Source organism: Pogona vitticeps, chromosome 1, assembly GCF_051106095.1.
Source record: "Pogona vitticeps strain Pit_001003342236 chromosome 1, PviZW2.1, whole genome shotgun sequence".
Taxonomy (NCBI): Eukaryota; Metazoa; Chordata; class Lepidosauria; order Squamata; family Agamidae; genus Pogona; species Pogona vitticeps.
Window position 1 is genome coordinate 280,374,711 of NC_135783.1, and position 15,728 is coordinate 280,390,438.

The window sequence follows — 15,728 nt, forward strand, 5'->3', positions numbered from 1 at the left end:
GGATGGAGCTTTAGCACATATAATACTATGTGCTGTCAAGTCAATTCCAACTTACAGTGTCCCTTTTTAGGATTTTCTACACCCTGGCTACTCAGACAAGATTTACTTTTCCCTTCTTCTGGGGGTACCCTGGGACTCTGCAACTTGACAAAAGTTACACAAGCTCATTTTCCTCCCAGGAGGCACAGTGGGGAACTGAACTCCCAACCTCTGGCTATTCAGCCAAATACACAACTCACTGAGTTACTGGGAGCATATAAAGGGCTAACCTCAGTCTCTGTTTTGTGGAACCAGCAGGGGTTACCTTATCTAAAACTCTGTGTTGGTGGAGCCTTGTTCTGTTCATAGGTCACCTATTCCCGTGGTCATGATCTTGCTCAGATTTTTGCTTAATTTGTGTTCTCAACCAAAAGTAAACAGTCACCTGCCAAGCGAAGCATACTTTTAAAAATGTATGCATAGAACAGGGATGGAAACATTCATTCATTTCATTCTCACAGGTGAAAACAAAAAAAAATTAAAGGTTTTTCAAAACAAAAACAAATGATGGTGAATGGAAAATATGAAGATCGCCAATCCATGCAACATTAATCCTGATGCTGTTGTAAACATGTGCACACAAAGGATGGTTTTCATTTGTGCGAGAGAGCAAGAAATCTCCCAGCAATAGACGATAACAGAATTCATTTATGAGTATTCATTACATGCTTAGTATTGATCCACATGTAGTTTAAGCTGTCCTGTCTGCTAACAAAATGTCCCTCAAACTGACAAGCTTCTTCAACAACTCTTAAATCAGATCCTTTTAAAACACATTAGACTCCCATTAACAGTTTCGGGTTTGCAGTGATACTTGTGCTGGTTAAAAAGAATGAGGATGCATTTTTATATATGACTCTCAAACTGGCTGGGTGGTGAAAAAGTTTCAGAGTGAGGAAAGATGGTTTCCCACTATCTTTAGCAGGGCTAGCCCTGCCATTAGGCCAGGTAAGGCAGTTGCCTCAAGCACGAGTTTTGTTTTGTTTTGTTTTGTTTTGTTTTTTGTGACATGAACTGACAACAAACTATTATTTATTTAATATATTCGCGAAGGCTTTCACGGCTGGGATCTAATGGTTGTTCTGGGTTTTTTGGGCTCTTTGGCCGTGTTCTGAAGATTGTTCTTCCTGACATTTCGCCAGTCTCTGTGGCCGGCATCTTCAGAGGACAGCACAGATTGCTGTCCTCTGAAGATGCCGGCCACAGAGACTGGTGAAACGTCAGGAAGAACAATCTTCAGAACACGGCCAAAGAGCCCAAAAAACCCAGAACAACCAACTATTATTTATTTACTTTGTTATTTGTGTTTTTACGACAACTAACAGGATAATTTGGTTTTGGATACTATGGACTTTGATTTAGAGGAGTCATGCAAAGTGTCATTTGTTGGGACTTCCCCTAAGGGCCATCTCAAGCAACAAAATATCTGAGAGTGGTTCTGGTCTTTAGCTCATCTCCAAACATCTCCAGGACTAGAGCAGTCTCACTGAAGCAAAGCTAAGGCGCCAACTGCAGCTATGTTTATTGTTGCACTGTCTGCAAGGAATATATATACTTGTGTATACATTTTCTATGAAGCCAATATTTCTAGACCAAATGGTGTCATCAAAATGACGTGCAAGCTAGCCTAACATGCAAAGAAACTCAGTGGTGACAGGAAGGCACTCGACACTTGCTGAGAAGTGCTTTCATCTTCAGTGAGTCTAAGGTGCCAAGAAAAAAAAAAGAAACATATCTCAACTACTCTGTGTGATATGGGAAATTCAGGATACATTCATATGGAGATTCTGAATGAGTCAAATATTAATCCAAAGTGCACTGGAGCCCAACCACCCCACACATGCCAGGATCCTTAGTTTACCCTCACTCTCTGGCATGTTCATAATACAAACGGGGATAATTTTAAAGGCAAAGCTGTATATACTGTGGTTCTGTACAATATCACTGCACAACACTCTCACCCCTATCCCCATTCTTTGCTTTGAACTTCCACGTCTATGTTAGTAGTGAGCAGTGTTTTTAAGTGCATAAAACTTGAGCAATTCTGCTGATAGTAAGTGCAAATGTCCAGAGTTACTACTGACATTCCAAATAGTCACAGGGAATCTATGACAGGAAGGGTAAAGAACAGACAACACTTTGTGGCTGCAGGAGCTATGAGGATGGAAGAAGAGCAAATTCACAGCAATTTTTGCAAAAACCACTAATGGTCCATGTACTAATAGTTGCCTTTGTTGTTGTTTAGTTGTTTAGTCATGTCCAACTCTTTGTGACCCCATGGACCAGAGCACGCCAGGCCCTCCTGTCTTCCACTACCTTCCAGAGTTTGGTCAAATTCAAGCTGGTAGCTTCGATGACACTGTCCAGCCATCTCATCCTCAGTCGTCCCCTTCTCCTCTTGCCGTCACACTTTCCTAACATCAGTGTCTTTTCCAGGGAGTCTTCTCTTCTCATGAGATGGCCAAAGTACTGGACCCTCAGCTTCAGGATCTGTCCTTCCAGTGAGCACTCAGGGTTGATTTCCTTTAGAATTGATAGGTTTCTTCTCCTTGCAGTCCAGGGGACCCTCAAGAGCCTAGTTGCTAGAGCACCAAATCTATCCATTGATATGCTCTATTCATATCCAGGCCTAAGATTGATGTATCAAACAGACAGTCTGAAGGCTGAGTCAAGGTGAGTTGCTCCAAAGTGACCAAGGCCTGTCAACCTTTTAAAAAGTACTATTAGTTTGTATTTCTAAGAAAGCTGCCACCTCAGTATTCAATGTTTTTCACTTCCAGCCTCGGTGGACCCAGTATCTTCAGCAACCTATTGAATTACGATCAGCACAGCAACTCTTAAACAACTGCTGGCCAAAGGATAGGTACAACAAACAAAAGTGGAAGCTGTCATTCTAAATGTAACTTAACTTAATTTAATTGATTAATATACCACCCCATTAGTGCAAGCACTGCTCTGGATGGGTTAAGGTCCAAAGGAACAGAGAAACCAGCCAAAGTCAACTCTCTAGGATTGAGATTTTCATAGCAGGCTTGACGTACTAAATACCCTGCCAGAGGGCATAGGAGAAAAAATTAAAAGTACCGTAGCTCCCTACCTCAGTTGCTCAACCATACCCTGGACCAGTCTGCCTTCCTTCCCTAAATCAGTCTCACCTGATCAGACGCCCATGCAGGCATCAATCCTGATGAGGCATGCCATTTGCTCAAGGGTGCTGAGAGCTGGCACACAGCAGTATGGGGTTGGGGGAGGGGGAAAGGAAAACCTCACAAAATGTATTTGCCAAAAGATAAGAACAAAGTTAAGTGCAGGAATGACTGCAGTTCTGAAATGCAGACCAAAACTGGAGACTTCAGGATTCCCCCAAATGATACAGTAAATTCTCCACCATTTACCAGGGCATCTGAGCACATCTCCAACGATGCCAAGAGGTGCTCATGCCTCATAATAGGATTAGCACACTGTCTCCAAGTCTTTCCAGTTCGATGTCTTCCCCGACTGTCTTTTGTAGGAATTCTAAGTAGGAACTGTAGGTGTGGGATGGGTAAGCAATTCCTCTAGCGCGCCTAAATAGCAGCCCTGATCTCCATGCAAATATGGCTGTATTCGTGACAGATCTCACCTTTCCTCCAAGGAGAGCAAGGCTTGGGCTCTTGCTCACTTTACCTGCACTAAATCCTTGTGCTCCCGGGAATTTCAGGGCGAGGGGGGGGCGTCTGTGTACGCGCGTGCATACTAGCATCGGGATCTTTCAAACCCTCATACCGCTGCTGGCTTACTTCACAAACAGACGGGAAAGCCCTGGTTACCCCGAAGTGGTAAGACCTGGCACGTGAGGCAACCCCTGCGACCCCCATGTCGACCTGCATCCCACTGCTCTAGCCTCCAGGAGAGCGGCCCGATTCTGGCTACGCCGGGCTTTTCCCAAATGCCCGCCAAGGCTCTAACCGGGTCCCCCCTCCGCTTGCTCGCCCGGCCCAGCCTTCATGAGGGAAGCGTTCGCAGCCTTAGCATCGGCCGGCCTCCTCTGGGGAGAGCCGAGCTCGCGCGACCAGGCGGAGAGAGAAGCGCAGCCGCTCCGGCTCCCCCCCCCCAAAAAAAAAAAGCGTGGTGCTCTCCCCGTCCCTTTCGGGGCTCCTCTCCTTCTTGGCCGGCAGGGCGAGTCCCAGGGAGGAGTGGCTTTTCCCTCCACCTCCTTCCCCCGCCGCCGCCGCCACGGCCATCCTCGCCTCTGCCTTTGGTCTCAGCTGCAGCCCGCGGGAGAGCCCAGCCCGGGAGCTCAGCCGCGTTGCTATTTTAAAGTCAGTTCCTCTCTCCGCCTCCTCCTCGCTCTTTGCCAGGGAGTTCCTTCAGCCCGGGGATCAGCATCAGTTTCAAATCGCGGGGCAGCCGGCGGAAAAGAGTTGCGCCTGCTCTACCGCCCGCGTGGGGCCCCCTGAGACTTCACAGAGCAGAGCCTCTCCTTCCCAAGGGGGGGTGGAGGGTGGTGGTGGAGGCGCTCACTTCAGCATTCCGTCCCCCCAATTCCGTGTGTCTTATTAAGGCTGCCTCCCGCCAATGTCTTCCACGCGCCTCCTGAGCAGCGTGTGTGAGGGACTCGTCACGATGACAGGAGTAAAGGCTCCGTAACAGCTCCGCTTCCTGCCCGGCTGGCGGAGCTGCTGCTGCAGTAGTTAGTTGCTTTCCTGAGGGGAAACTCTTCAGGAGAGACACAGAAAGAGAAACGATTCCCGCCAGCGTTCCTTTCTCTACACCAAGTTTTCAGCCCAGCCTCCCAGACTTGGTGAAGAAATGGACCAGGATGGCATTGATCTTCACAGAATTTCCCGCCAACCATGTAAGTCTTCTCCAGCTTTAATGGGAAGGATGCCCAGGACGTTTTAGAAGGGCATTAATAGAGCAATTGGACTTTTCTTCTCGTTTAGACAGCGTTGCGAGGAAGCCAAGTTGTTAAAGCCCTTTCACTCCTCCCTCCAAGCATAATATACCTTCATCGTAAAGGATGAAAGTTAATCATCTTTAAAAGAATGGTGCTTTTTAAAAGGATAGGGATTATTTCATTGTCTGGTCAAGGTAAAAGCTCTAGCTTTCTTTCTTTTTCTGCACATAAACGTAGGACTCTCAATGTTCAAAGCAAGAGCTAATTTCCATTTCTCCAAAGGAAGGTCAGTGTTTAAAGGCTTGCTTTCCTTTGTATTTTGAAACTGCTGAAGAAATTGTATGGGGTTGTTTGTTTGTTTGTTTGTTTTTTGAAAGGTGTTTCTCTGTATTCAGATCTATGTAATTTGTACCACATATGTCATACACTTCGTGGAGATGCAGATTGGAATGTGTGCTATGCAAAGAGAAATCATAGCCAGTGTTATAAATGTAATTATGTTGGTACTACTCTTTCAGTATTGCCACAGTATTTGTTTATCTAACTGCCTAGAATGCTTTCTCTTTTGGGATCTTGTTTCATGTTTGGAGAGTTGTGTTCCAACTTTATTTGCAGTTGTAAATTCTTAAATGTCTGTAGAATGTGGCCATGAGCAAATACCAGGCAGGTTTTTAGTGGACTGCACCTTTAACACCATGCATGAATAGGTTGGTAATTTGTTAAAGAAGAGAATAAAATTGACAATTTCATTGGCCAATAAGAATGCAAATTATTTGAATATCAGCAAAACAAATCATTTCTCTTCTATGAAGTTGCTATATGTTAGTTAGCAGATAACTTGAAAAAGAGAATTTGGAAGCCACTGGTTTCCTCCTCTGATGTGTATATGTTTTTGAGACAAACCTTTCTGCGTATTTCCTATACAACCTGTCATGGGCAACAAATGACATAACCAATTGCCATTGTGTGGTTCCATTTTCCTTCCACTTCTGAGAGTGTTATGGAACTGAGCTGTTAAGCCAGAACGTGCTGAAATGCATGAGTGTCCAGCTGAACTCTATACAAATGAAGTAAATTTAGAATGGCACAGTTTATAAATTCCAAGGTTTGTAATCAGGATGCCAGATCTGACTGTTTGCTTCTAAGAATAGTCCGGGGAGCCCTTTTCTTTACTCCCTTCTTCCAAATTCCCATGAAGTACCACTATCGCAAAGTTGCTTATTCAAACAGCTGAATACTGCACTGGAGTTGAGCCCATATCTAAAAGTAATACTGCATGCTCATCAAAAGTCTTACCAGCCAGAGTATCTCAGGCTGCAATGGAGGGGTGAAAGACACTTAGGAAAATTATTGAACATAAATCATCTGCACTTTAGACAAAATATTGCATCTTTGCTGGCTGTAAAGTATTCCCTAGTAACACTGATGAAAAAGGGGTGCCAATTAGCTTCATACTGAAGTCTAACATGAGTGAGAGCTTTTAAATAATAGATAAATACAGATCAGGCCCAACACAGGAAGCTGATTCTTAGAGGGTGTTAATCAATTTCAGGGGTCAGTGTATAAATGTACTTAGTGACAGAGTGTTGCTCATGAGAAAAGTTGTAAGCTATTTGTCACTACCTAGTCCTACATGATAAGCTGAGAAAATACTGCATAACTCAGAGTCACTCAGGAAAAGGCGTTTACCTTTTCCCTTATCACTAGGTTTAGCATTTACCTGATAAAAAATGAAGGGTTAGGGCCAACATACAGCTGCAAATGTGATTTTCCTATTTTCCTCTTTGGGTCATTTATTTAATTTGCTTATACATCCTCAGGTTGTATAAAAATCCACTAGGACTCAAAAGCTGCCCTTGAGATTTCAGCAGTTTAATAAAGATGTCATCTGTCTTTGCTTTTGTAATTAATAATATGTGGTTATTTGAAAGAGACACATTTTCTGCAGGATGGCTATATGTCATGATGTGCTTGTTCATTACTAGAATGTTCTTAAATTTTAGACTACTGGAGGTCACATTTATATTAAATAACAGAAAAGTTATTCATATCTGGGCTTTACTTCTGAATATTCAGAGTGAGAGAACAGACAGAATAGGTACAAAACTAGATTAAATCATTGCTCTGCTTGCTTTGTTGCTTTTTTCCCTTTCAGTCTTGTGATTTGCTCTTTATCAGTCAGAGGATATTATCATGCAGAGCATATTATTTTGAATAATATTTTGAGATTACTTCAGTGCTTGAGTTACAGAAGGAAGAATGGGTCCTGGATTCCTTATTCCTTGTGTTGCACCCTTAGCTACTCTGAAGGTTACAGAAAAATAATGAACTGAATAAAATTAGGAACCCAGTGCATATGTCTTTGTGTATTTCATCAGGAATCTCATACTTAAAGATGGGGAAAGTTACTTTTTGTAGCTAAATTCAATTATAAGTACCAACTAGGTTTACATAAGTGTTGATTCAACAAATTCACTTGTTGGGTTTAACTCTTGGATTTACCACTTGAGGTAAAACAAAGCAAAGTGTGCAGCTTATATACCATCCCACAGCACTTAAAACACTTCTGGGCAGCTTACAGTTTAATTATGGAGACTACACATTGCCCCCCACCACGAGCTGAGTAATCAGTTTTTTGACTTCAGAAGAATGGAAGGCTGAGTCAACCTTGAATACTTGAAGTATTTTTCCCACCTTTATCCATATCTTCTCCAAAATAATTTTGGAATTATTCTTAGAATTATTTCTGTTGTATTTTCACAAATTACCTATGAATGGAGTAAACAGAACCAATGTGAAAAAGTGTAATCTTTCTCTTCCAAACATGAACAAGAACAGAATTGTGTTGGCAAACCTTGCAATAACAAATGCCAAATGCACCCCATGTGGTAGACTAAAATAAATAATATACAGCCCCTGACTCTATATAAAAAAACTGTGAGCTCTGTGACTGTCCATGGCAAAGGGGTGCTACCTCTCAAAACCGTAATTTTATGTATTATTTTAAGGTATATAGAAATGCTGCACTATAGCAGCATGTGCTAGGTGTATACATTACACTACCATGTTGTTATTTAGTTGTTTAGTCCTGTCCAACTCTTTGTGACCCCATGGAGCAGAATACGCCAGGCCTTCCTGTCTTCCACTGCCATCCAGAGTTGGGTCAAATTCATGTTGATAGCTTTGATGACACTGTCCAACCATCTTGTCCTCTGTCATCCCCTTCTCCTCCTACCTTCACACTTTCCTAATGTTAGCATCTTTTCCAGCGAGTCTTCACTTCTCATGAGATGGCCAAAGTATTGGAGCCTCAGCTTCAGGATCTGTCCTTCCAGCGCGCTACCATACCACTCTGCAAATTTATAATATCCTAGAAAAAAATCCCATGGACACACTAGCTGGTTACTTTTGTCTGTGATAAGGTTTATGCTCAATAGAAGAAGTGGGGGACCTGAACCTCTTTGGAGGTTGTTGGATTGTAATTCCCATCATTCCTGACACACACAATCTTGGCTGTAAGGACTTGGGAGTCCAAAATTGTCATGGTTCCCAGCCCCAGCTCTATATTGAGTGTGTCCTGCATCATAAGGAGACCTATGTTCTAAAATATATAAGATTTCTTTTCTCCCTTGGGAGACTTGAAAAAGCTAGCATCTGACCAATGCTGAACAACAGCCCCCTTCCTTTCATTGCAATAGTTTGGGATGGTAGAAATTTGCACCTGGTGGGATTTCCCTAAGCTAGTCAGTTTTCTCAAGGGATGGGCCTTCCTTCTTTGGAATACGGTCATTCTGGGTCTCTGAGTCACTGGAATTCTCTTTCATGGGTTTGTGGTTTCACTAAGGGAAAGGGTAAATATGATGACTCCTTGCTTGCTCTGCCATAATCCTTCAAAGTCATAGGCATGTTGTCCTGTAAGGCAAGCATTACTGCTATTCCCAGCTCTAGCTCATGTTCCTTCTCCGTCTGTTTTCTAATAAGGGTTGAGCATGTGTGTGAAGAACCAGTTGGGGGCAGGCCAAAGTCAGCTTTGGAAAAGGGATTGTTGAACAAACCTCATTTTGTTTCCAAGGGAACAGCGTTGTCTTCCTAATCAATATACAGAGATTGTTGTCACAAGGTGGCAATCTGATAATAAGAAGAAAAGCAAGTTTTAAAGAACTCATCGGGACTTGATGGAGAAATAGGAAGCATGGTTAGCTGCATGCTCTTCATTGCTTTCATAGGCATGCACTACTGAAACAGAGAAGCGGGCTAGACAAAACCATGTTCTGTAAGACTGTTGACAACTCTAGCCAGATAAATGTTCTTATGGAAGGCATATTATGTGTAGAGGTGACAGAGCTTGGAAAATTTGCATCTAGGACGATAGCTCCCAGAATCTCCTGTCCAGGATGACCACCAGCCATGTTGACCATGGAATTTTACAGGAGTTATAGTCCCAAAACGTAACCAGAAGACTGTGGAGAGGGCCTTCACTTTGTACTTTTATGAATACTGGAATATACTGTGAGAGCACTCAGTAGAGATGGAATCTGGTGTAGTTTTCCCAGGGCCAATATTCAGCTTTTCTGCATGGGATTTATATTCAAAAAAGTAGAGGGTTGCATTCTTTTTTTCACATTGTGTACAAACAAAAACTTGTAGTTTTGCATATAGGGTGGGTGTCTTAAGATCCCTCAATTTTCTTTTCATTTATTTTAATTCCAGTTCAAGTTGTGTTGAGAAATTATGATTGTCATACCTCCCAAATTTTCACGGATGAAAATAGTAACATTTTGTTATACCTGCCTGTGTGTTGGGAGCTAAAAGGGGAAAAGTGGCATATTCCTCCTTACCACATGCACTCAAACCTAGCACTGAAGTCAGTTTTCTGTCTATTCATTTAATTTGCATGACTGTGCCCTCCACTAATTTTCTGAGATCAAACTATTTATCTAGTAATAGTACTGAAGAAGATTAGGCATACGAGAAGTGATGTTGTCTTACCTCAGTGAACATGGGTAAAAGCAAATCTGTTATTTAAGGTTAATGCATAGCCATGTGATTAAAAGGGCTTCACCGCTCCCCCAAACCCTGGTGACACATGGCATTTGACATCCACAACATCCAAAGTTCTATGTCAGTAGGTTTCTCCCCACTTCAGAGCTTTAACAGGTGACCCAGCCCTATAGCCTCTTGAAATGGTGCCATGCCCTTTAATGTGATTAATATGTGACAGGAACTGGTTTCTCACTTTGAGGTACATGTTTTCATGGAAACTGAACTCAAATGTAAGATAGTGAATTTCATAATAAAGCTGGTTCTTAGTACAAAACAGTTTTAACTCAAAGAGATACACACACACACACACAGACACACACACACAGACACACACACACACACTTTACCTTTAGATATCAGAAAATGAAACTCGCACTGACAATGTTTTAAATGGCCATTTCCAAAATCTTATAGAAATATAAGCTAATGACTAATATGGGGCAGATACAAGCAAATCAAGACTGGCTCTGATTGTAGGACAGTAGAGGTGAGGATGAAGCTGCCTTCAAGTTTGCTGTCCTTGGGCAACATGTAAAACTGTACAAGCAAATTTCCACTTATGCAACGCAATTTCTTCTTTCCCACACTCCTTGGACCCTCTAATACAGTGGTCCCCAACCTTGGGCCTCCAGATGTTCTTGGACTTCAACTCCCAGAAATCCTGGCCAGCAGAGGTGGTGGTGAAGGCTTCTGGGAGTTGTAGTTCAACAATATCTGGAGGCCCAACGTTGCGGACCACTGCTCTAATATACTTAAGAACCTTGGGGCTGTGTGGAGGGAGTAGATCCATTTTATCCGCTGTGTTCATTCTGCAACTGGCTGGATACCACTGGATATAATTACCATGATTATATAATCACAGATCTTGGGTTGAGGCCAAGTATTCAGTGTGATATATTTGATACAGTACCTTGTATGACACTCTTGATAGCAAAAGACTCCACTTCATGGCAGAAGAATTTAAGATTTTGCAGTCCTTCAAAGCATCACATTAATTTCCCCTCACTTTCCCTTTAATGGTTTTTTTCCCTAGATTAAAAAAAGTTGTGAATTGTAACTCACAGTGCAAACCCATGATTTTCTCTTCTTCATTCCATTTCTACACTTGTTAGTCCAGGAGGTATTTCCATTGGAAATTAAAGTGATGAAGTATTTCACACTAGTAATTTATCAGTAATGACAAGCGACTAATAACCATTTTGATTTAATTAGGCATCCTCTGCTGTCCCTGAAACTGACACTCACACACATCATTAACTTTATATACTAATTTGAAATAATAACCTACTCATTCATGAAGATAGATAATATTCAACATAGTACTGCATATAAGTTCTGAGGAAGAACTGCAAGTGTTTTATTCTTCTCAAACTTTTTATGGAGCTGGGTTAGTCAAAAATGTTTCAAGCATAGGAATTTGAAACATTTATTGCAATTTATGCAGGTGCAATGTACAGAAAATAAATAGCTGTGCAGTACTGAATAATTAGAATAGAAAAAATTCCAAACCCCGTCAGTAGATCTTACAAAAAGTTGAGATCCTAACTGTGATAGATGAGGAAGGATAAGCTTGCTAATAAAATTATTGACAGGTGGAAGAATTCACTACCTGAAGGAGGGAGAAATATATTGTGTGATTTTAGACATGTCTCTGGATCCTTATCTTTAAGAAAATTGGTTCTTTGGGACTTACTACATCTTTGGGAATAATATGATTCATTCACCATATTCATTTTTGTTGTTCTTCAGAAACTGATCTTCAGCAAACTAACAAAATTGGGGAGGAGGAACTGAACAAAATTTATCACGCATCCTTATTTTTAACAGGCCCCCCAAACTACACATTCTGATTAGTACTGTTCCAAAATGTTAAGCTGCATTTAAAGAACGTTTTACCAAATATGCAAAAGCTAAGTTCCCTGTAATATCAGAAAATAGGTTAGTATTTCCTCACCACGAGCCATTCATACATAACCAATGAGCTGGGGCAGATTTATGCATATAATCATATGTTCATTAAAGGTGTGCTCTATGGAAAAAAATGGCATCCAGGTTTTTGATGTGTATCTTAAGGTAGATGTCATCAATCTGCCATACTCGGTTTTCTGAGTAATAATTCAAATTAGTTTCCCCATCAACATTGTGTCCCAGTTATTCAAGCATAATTTATAGCAGTAAAGAGAGAGTGGGCAAAGGTCTTACCATGCCACACTGGTGCACAGTTAAGCCACTGGCAACAGACCAAATTATATTAGACCCATTGTGAGCTTGAGGGCAGGGAAAGAGTACCATGTCTATCCATCCCAGTTAGACATGGGGCCACAAAGACCTTCAGTGACTGTACCTTTGATACATTAAGATTACCATACTCTTTTTGTTTGTCATTTTTCCAGTTTTTTTGCAAATATTAGTCTTGCTACTGTGACCATTATAACTATTAGTTCTTTCTGTTCTTTTTAAAGATGGTCATCCTTGATTATATTTAAAAGGGCAATAGTTGGTAATATTTGAATCTTATATCAAATAATTAATCTTGGAGATTGGTATAAAGAAATGTGGAGTTTAGCGATAAATGATAAGCTAATATGTGAAATAAAAGTAAGAAGGGGAATGACAAAATACAACGATTTTAAAGAGGTATGGGATCTATATTTGAATTATGTTTTTGCAGAAGGGAAAGGTCATAAGCCAGTATAAGACTCTATGTATTTTTGGAGTGGAATGGGGTGAAAAGAGATTAAAAATATATTTGGTTATCTGGTCCCAAGGGTGATGGTGGCACAGGGGGGGATTTTTGTACGGCATACAATGGTGCCTTGACCTACAACCATCTTGAGTTGCAACCAATTTGAGTTACAACCAGCTCCGGTCGCAACATTTTGCTTTGACTTGCAACCGGCGCTTTGAGATACAACCGGAAAAAAGGCCTCTTTTCCCCATTGTTCCCTCCCTCTTTTCCTGCCCTTTTTTTAACCTTAGAGGTCATCTTAGGTTTTAAAAAGTCTCCCCCTAGTGGACGGATTAACCACTTTTGCATTACAGTGGTGCCTTGACTTACAACCATCCTGACTTGCAACCAAATCGAGTTACGACCAGCTCTCATTGCAAAATTTTGGTTTGACTTGCAACCAGAGCTTTGAGTTACGATCAGAAAAAAGGCCGAGGGAAAGGCGGGGAATTTAAACTGCTAACCGTTGGTCTGCGAAGAGGCTGCTTCTCTGTAGCTCCTTCACCCCAGCGGTTAGAGAGTGTGCATTTGGAGAGAGGCTTCAGACTGCCTGGTAGTGCTGGAACAGGTTTGTTTGATTTGGGGGGGGGGGTTATGTTTCTGTATTTTGATGGGTCTTGCAGTGTAGCATTTTTAGTCCCTGCTGGAATGGGTTGTTTCCTGTTTTGTTTTAGACTCCAAACTCTCCTCCCCCCCCCATTTTCTTCTCTCTCTCTATCCTCTCTCTTTTTTGCCTAAAAGTACAAACTTTTGTCTGAGGGGGTCTGCGTACCCCAGTGATGACCTTCTTTCTTTCCTCTTTTCCCCATTGTTCCCTCCCTCCCTCCTTTCCTGCCTTTTTATTAACCTTTAAAAATGGCTGGAACAGATTAATCGCATTTCAATGTATTCCTATGGGAAATAGTCCTTTGAGTTACAACCAACTGGAGTTACAACCATCACCCCGGAACGAATTAAGTTTGCAACTCAAGGCACCAGTGTATATGTACCCACTTTTTATGTTAGTATGGTCATTATTGTTTTTCCTTAATTAATAAAATTTATTTTTAAAAAATTACCGTATTCTTTATGTGACATCTGATGGTCTGCCATTGCATATGGAATATGTAAATAAGAATAAGCAAAAGAAACCGAAAGAAAGCAGCATAGCAATAGGTTAGAATGGAGCAGGAAAGGATGCAAATGATTTTGAAAAAGTTACCGAAGATTGGGAGACAGAATTTTTATGCAGTCTCTACTTGAAAAGAGCAAATTTTGTTTTGAATAATCATATCTGATGAACTGTTGGTGATTAACTTTGAAGCAGCAACAAGAGCACTCCCCCCCCCCCCCGCTTAGCCATTAGCATCTCTGTGTTAAATGTATTTTTACGCCTTTTACAGGGAGACCAGACTCAGGTTCTTGCTTAAACAAACCAGTGTCAATGCATTTCCATCTCTTTCTTCAACATAGTCAACATTAGAAAACAACTTCTTCTCTTCCCCCCAATGGGGCAAGAAAGAAGTTCAATAAGCTTGAATTAAGTCCATCAGTTCTAACACTTTTAGTCTCCTTGTCCTAGGATGAACTCTATCCCAGTTCTCAAAAGTGGTCCTTCTGACAAGGGCAGAAATGCAGCAATGGTAGTGGTTCAGATTCCCACCACTTCCTTGGTTTCTCTGGGTCTCCATCATACTCTGTCTGGGCAGCAGCTTAGGCCCCTCTACATTCAATTTATGACCAGGCTGCAGATTCTCTGTCTTTCTTTCTCTGCATTGACCTCTCCCTTTCTTCTCAATAAGATGGTTTCCGGGGGGAGGTTTGTGACTCCTCTGGAGGGCAGCCTCCCCCTCAGGGAGCATAAGCCTCTGCCAAGTCTCTCTCTCTCTCTGTGTGTGTGTGTTAATTTCCAAACCCACTCCCAAGCTTCTGGGAGGATGGTCTCTCTCTTTTTTCTGCCTCAACAATCCCAGCCTGAATTTCCTGGATGCCATCACATTTTGATGCCCCCTTGTCTCTTCTCCCCTTTTGTATCCCTTTCTTTCCCTTCTTCTTCCTCCCCTTTTCCCATTGTTTTCCCCACCTTTTTGCTTCTCTGCCTTCCTCCGTCTGCCCCTTCTCTGTATCCCTTGTGATAGAGCCTCAGAATTCTGGGTGTCAGATGTTTTCCAGGGGAGGGGAAATGGCACTCTGACAGGAAGGCTATCTCTCCTCTCTTGGGTCTTATGGGTATATACAGAAACTCATGCAGCACTACATACACACATTGCTGTGTGTTTGAAGACATTTCTGTGACTGGTATGGTTTTAAAGACAGGAAAATCTGTATAATATCAGTGACGGCCATTTTGGGAGCTTACTTTTCAGAAGACGTGACCAAACAATTTAATTAAGCATCCCTTTATATAATATATTTTTCATTCCCTCATGGGAATTGTGGTACAGAAAAGTCCCATGCACAGATGTGGAAGCAGCTGACAGTAATGTGGGAAATGGAAACTTTGGCTTTCCACAATAAAACAAAGAAAACTGCTCTAGTCGATGAGGGGGGAAAAACCCAAAATCCATAGTTGGGTAACATCTTTATTATAGGGTGGGCAAACTGCCAAAGGCCACAAATTGTTTTCCAACCCCCTCATACTCCCACCACTTATTTATGTACCCTAAAAATGCCCTTCACACCCTCTAGGGGGCACAAGTGGCTTAAGTCTGCTACGTTTTTGACCTATTCACATTGTTTTTAAAAAGGACCCTGTGGGCCAAAAGCAGGCTGAGAAGGAGTGGAATTATCATCCATGTTTCTTACAGGTTGCATGAGGACTTGTCTTGTTGTTTTTTTTTAAAGGGAGATATTTTGGGTTATGAGGTGGCCCTCAAACAGCTGGGAGGCACATACCCTTGGACCTTTGGGAGGTGCCCACCATTGTTTTGTTAGGTGCAAACAAAATGTCACAAGTACATTTGCAAGCTTCTGAGTTCTCCAGAACCCAACCCAAAAGGCAGGAAAAGCTATGTGTCAAACTAACCAAATATCTTGAGAAGCTCCAGTGTGAGGAGGACA

General features: G+C 41.8%; 1 protein-coding gene across 3 annotated transcripts in view; it reads left to right on the top strand.

Moving 5' to 3' along the window:
• Positions 1-4,545: 4,545 nt before the first annotated feature.
• The window catches only part of ANO1 (anoctamin 1), a 157,099-nt gene continuing 145,916 nt past the window's right edge, over positions 4,546-15,728 (top strand). For all 3 annotated transcript variants that reach the window (XM_072985914.2, XM_072985915.2, XM_072985916.2), the window contains exon 1: positions 4,546-4,876. In XM_072985914.2, coding sequence (XP_072842015.2) covers positions 4,831-4,876 — 46 coding nt within the window. In that variant the 5' untranslated portion in view covers positions 4,546-4,830. The remainder of the gene's footprint in view (positions 4,877-15,728) is intronic.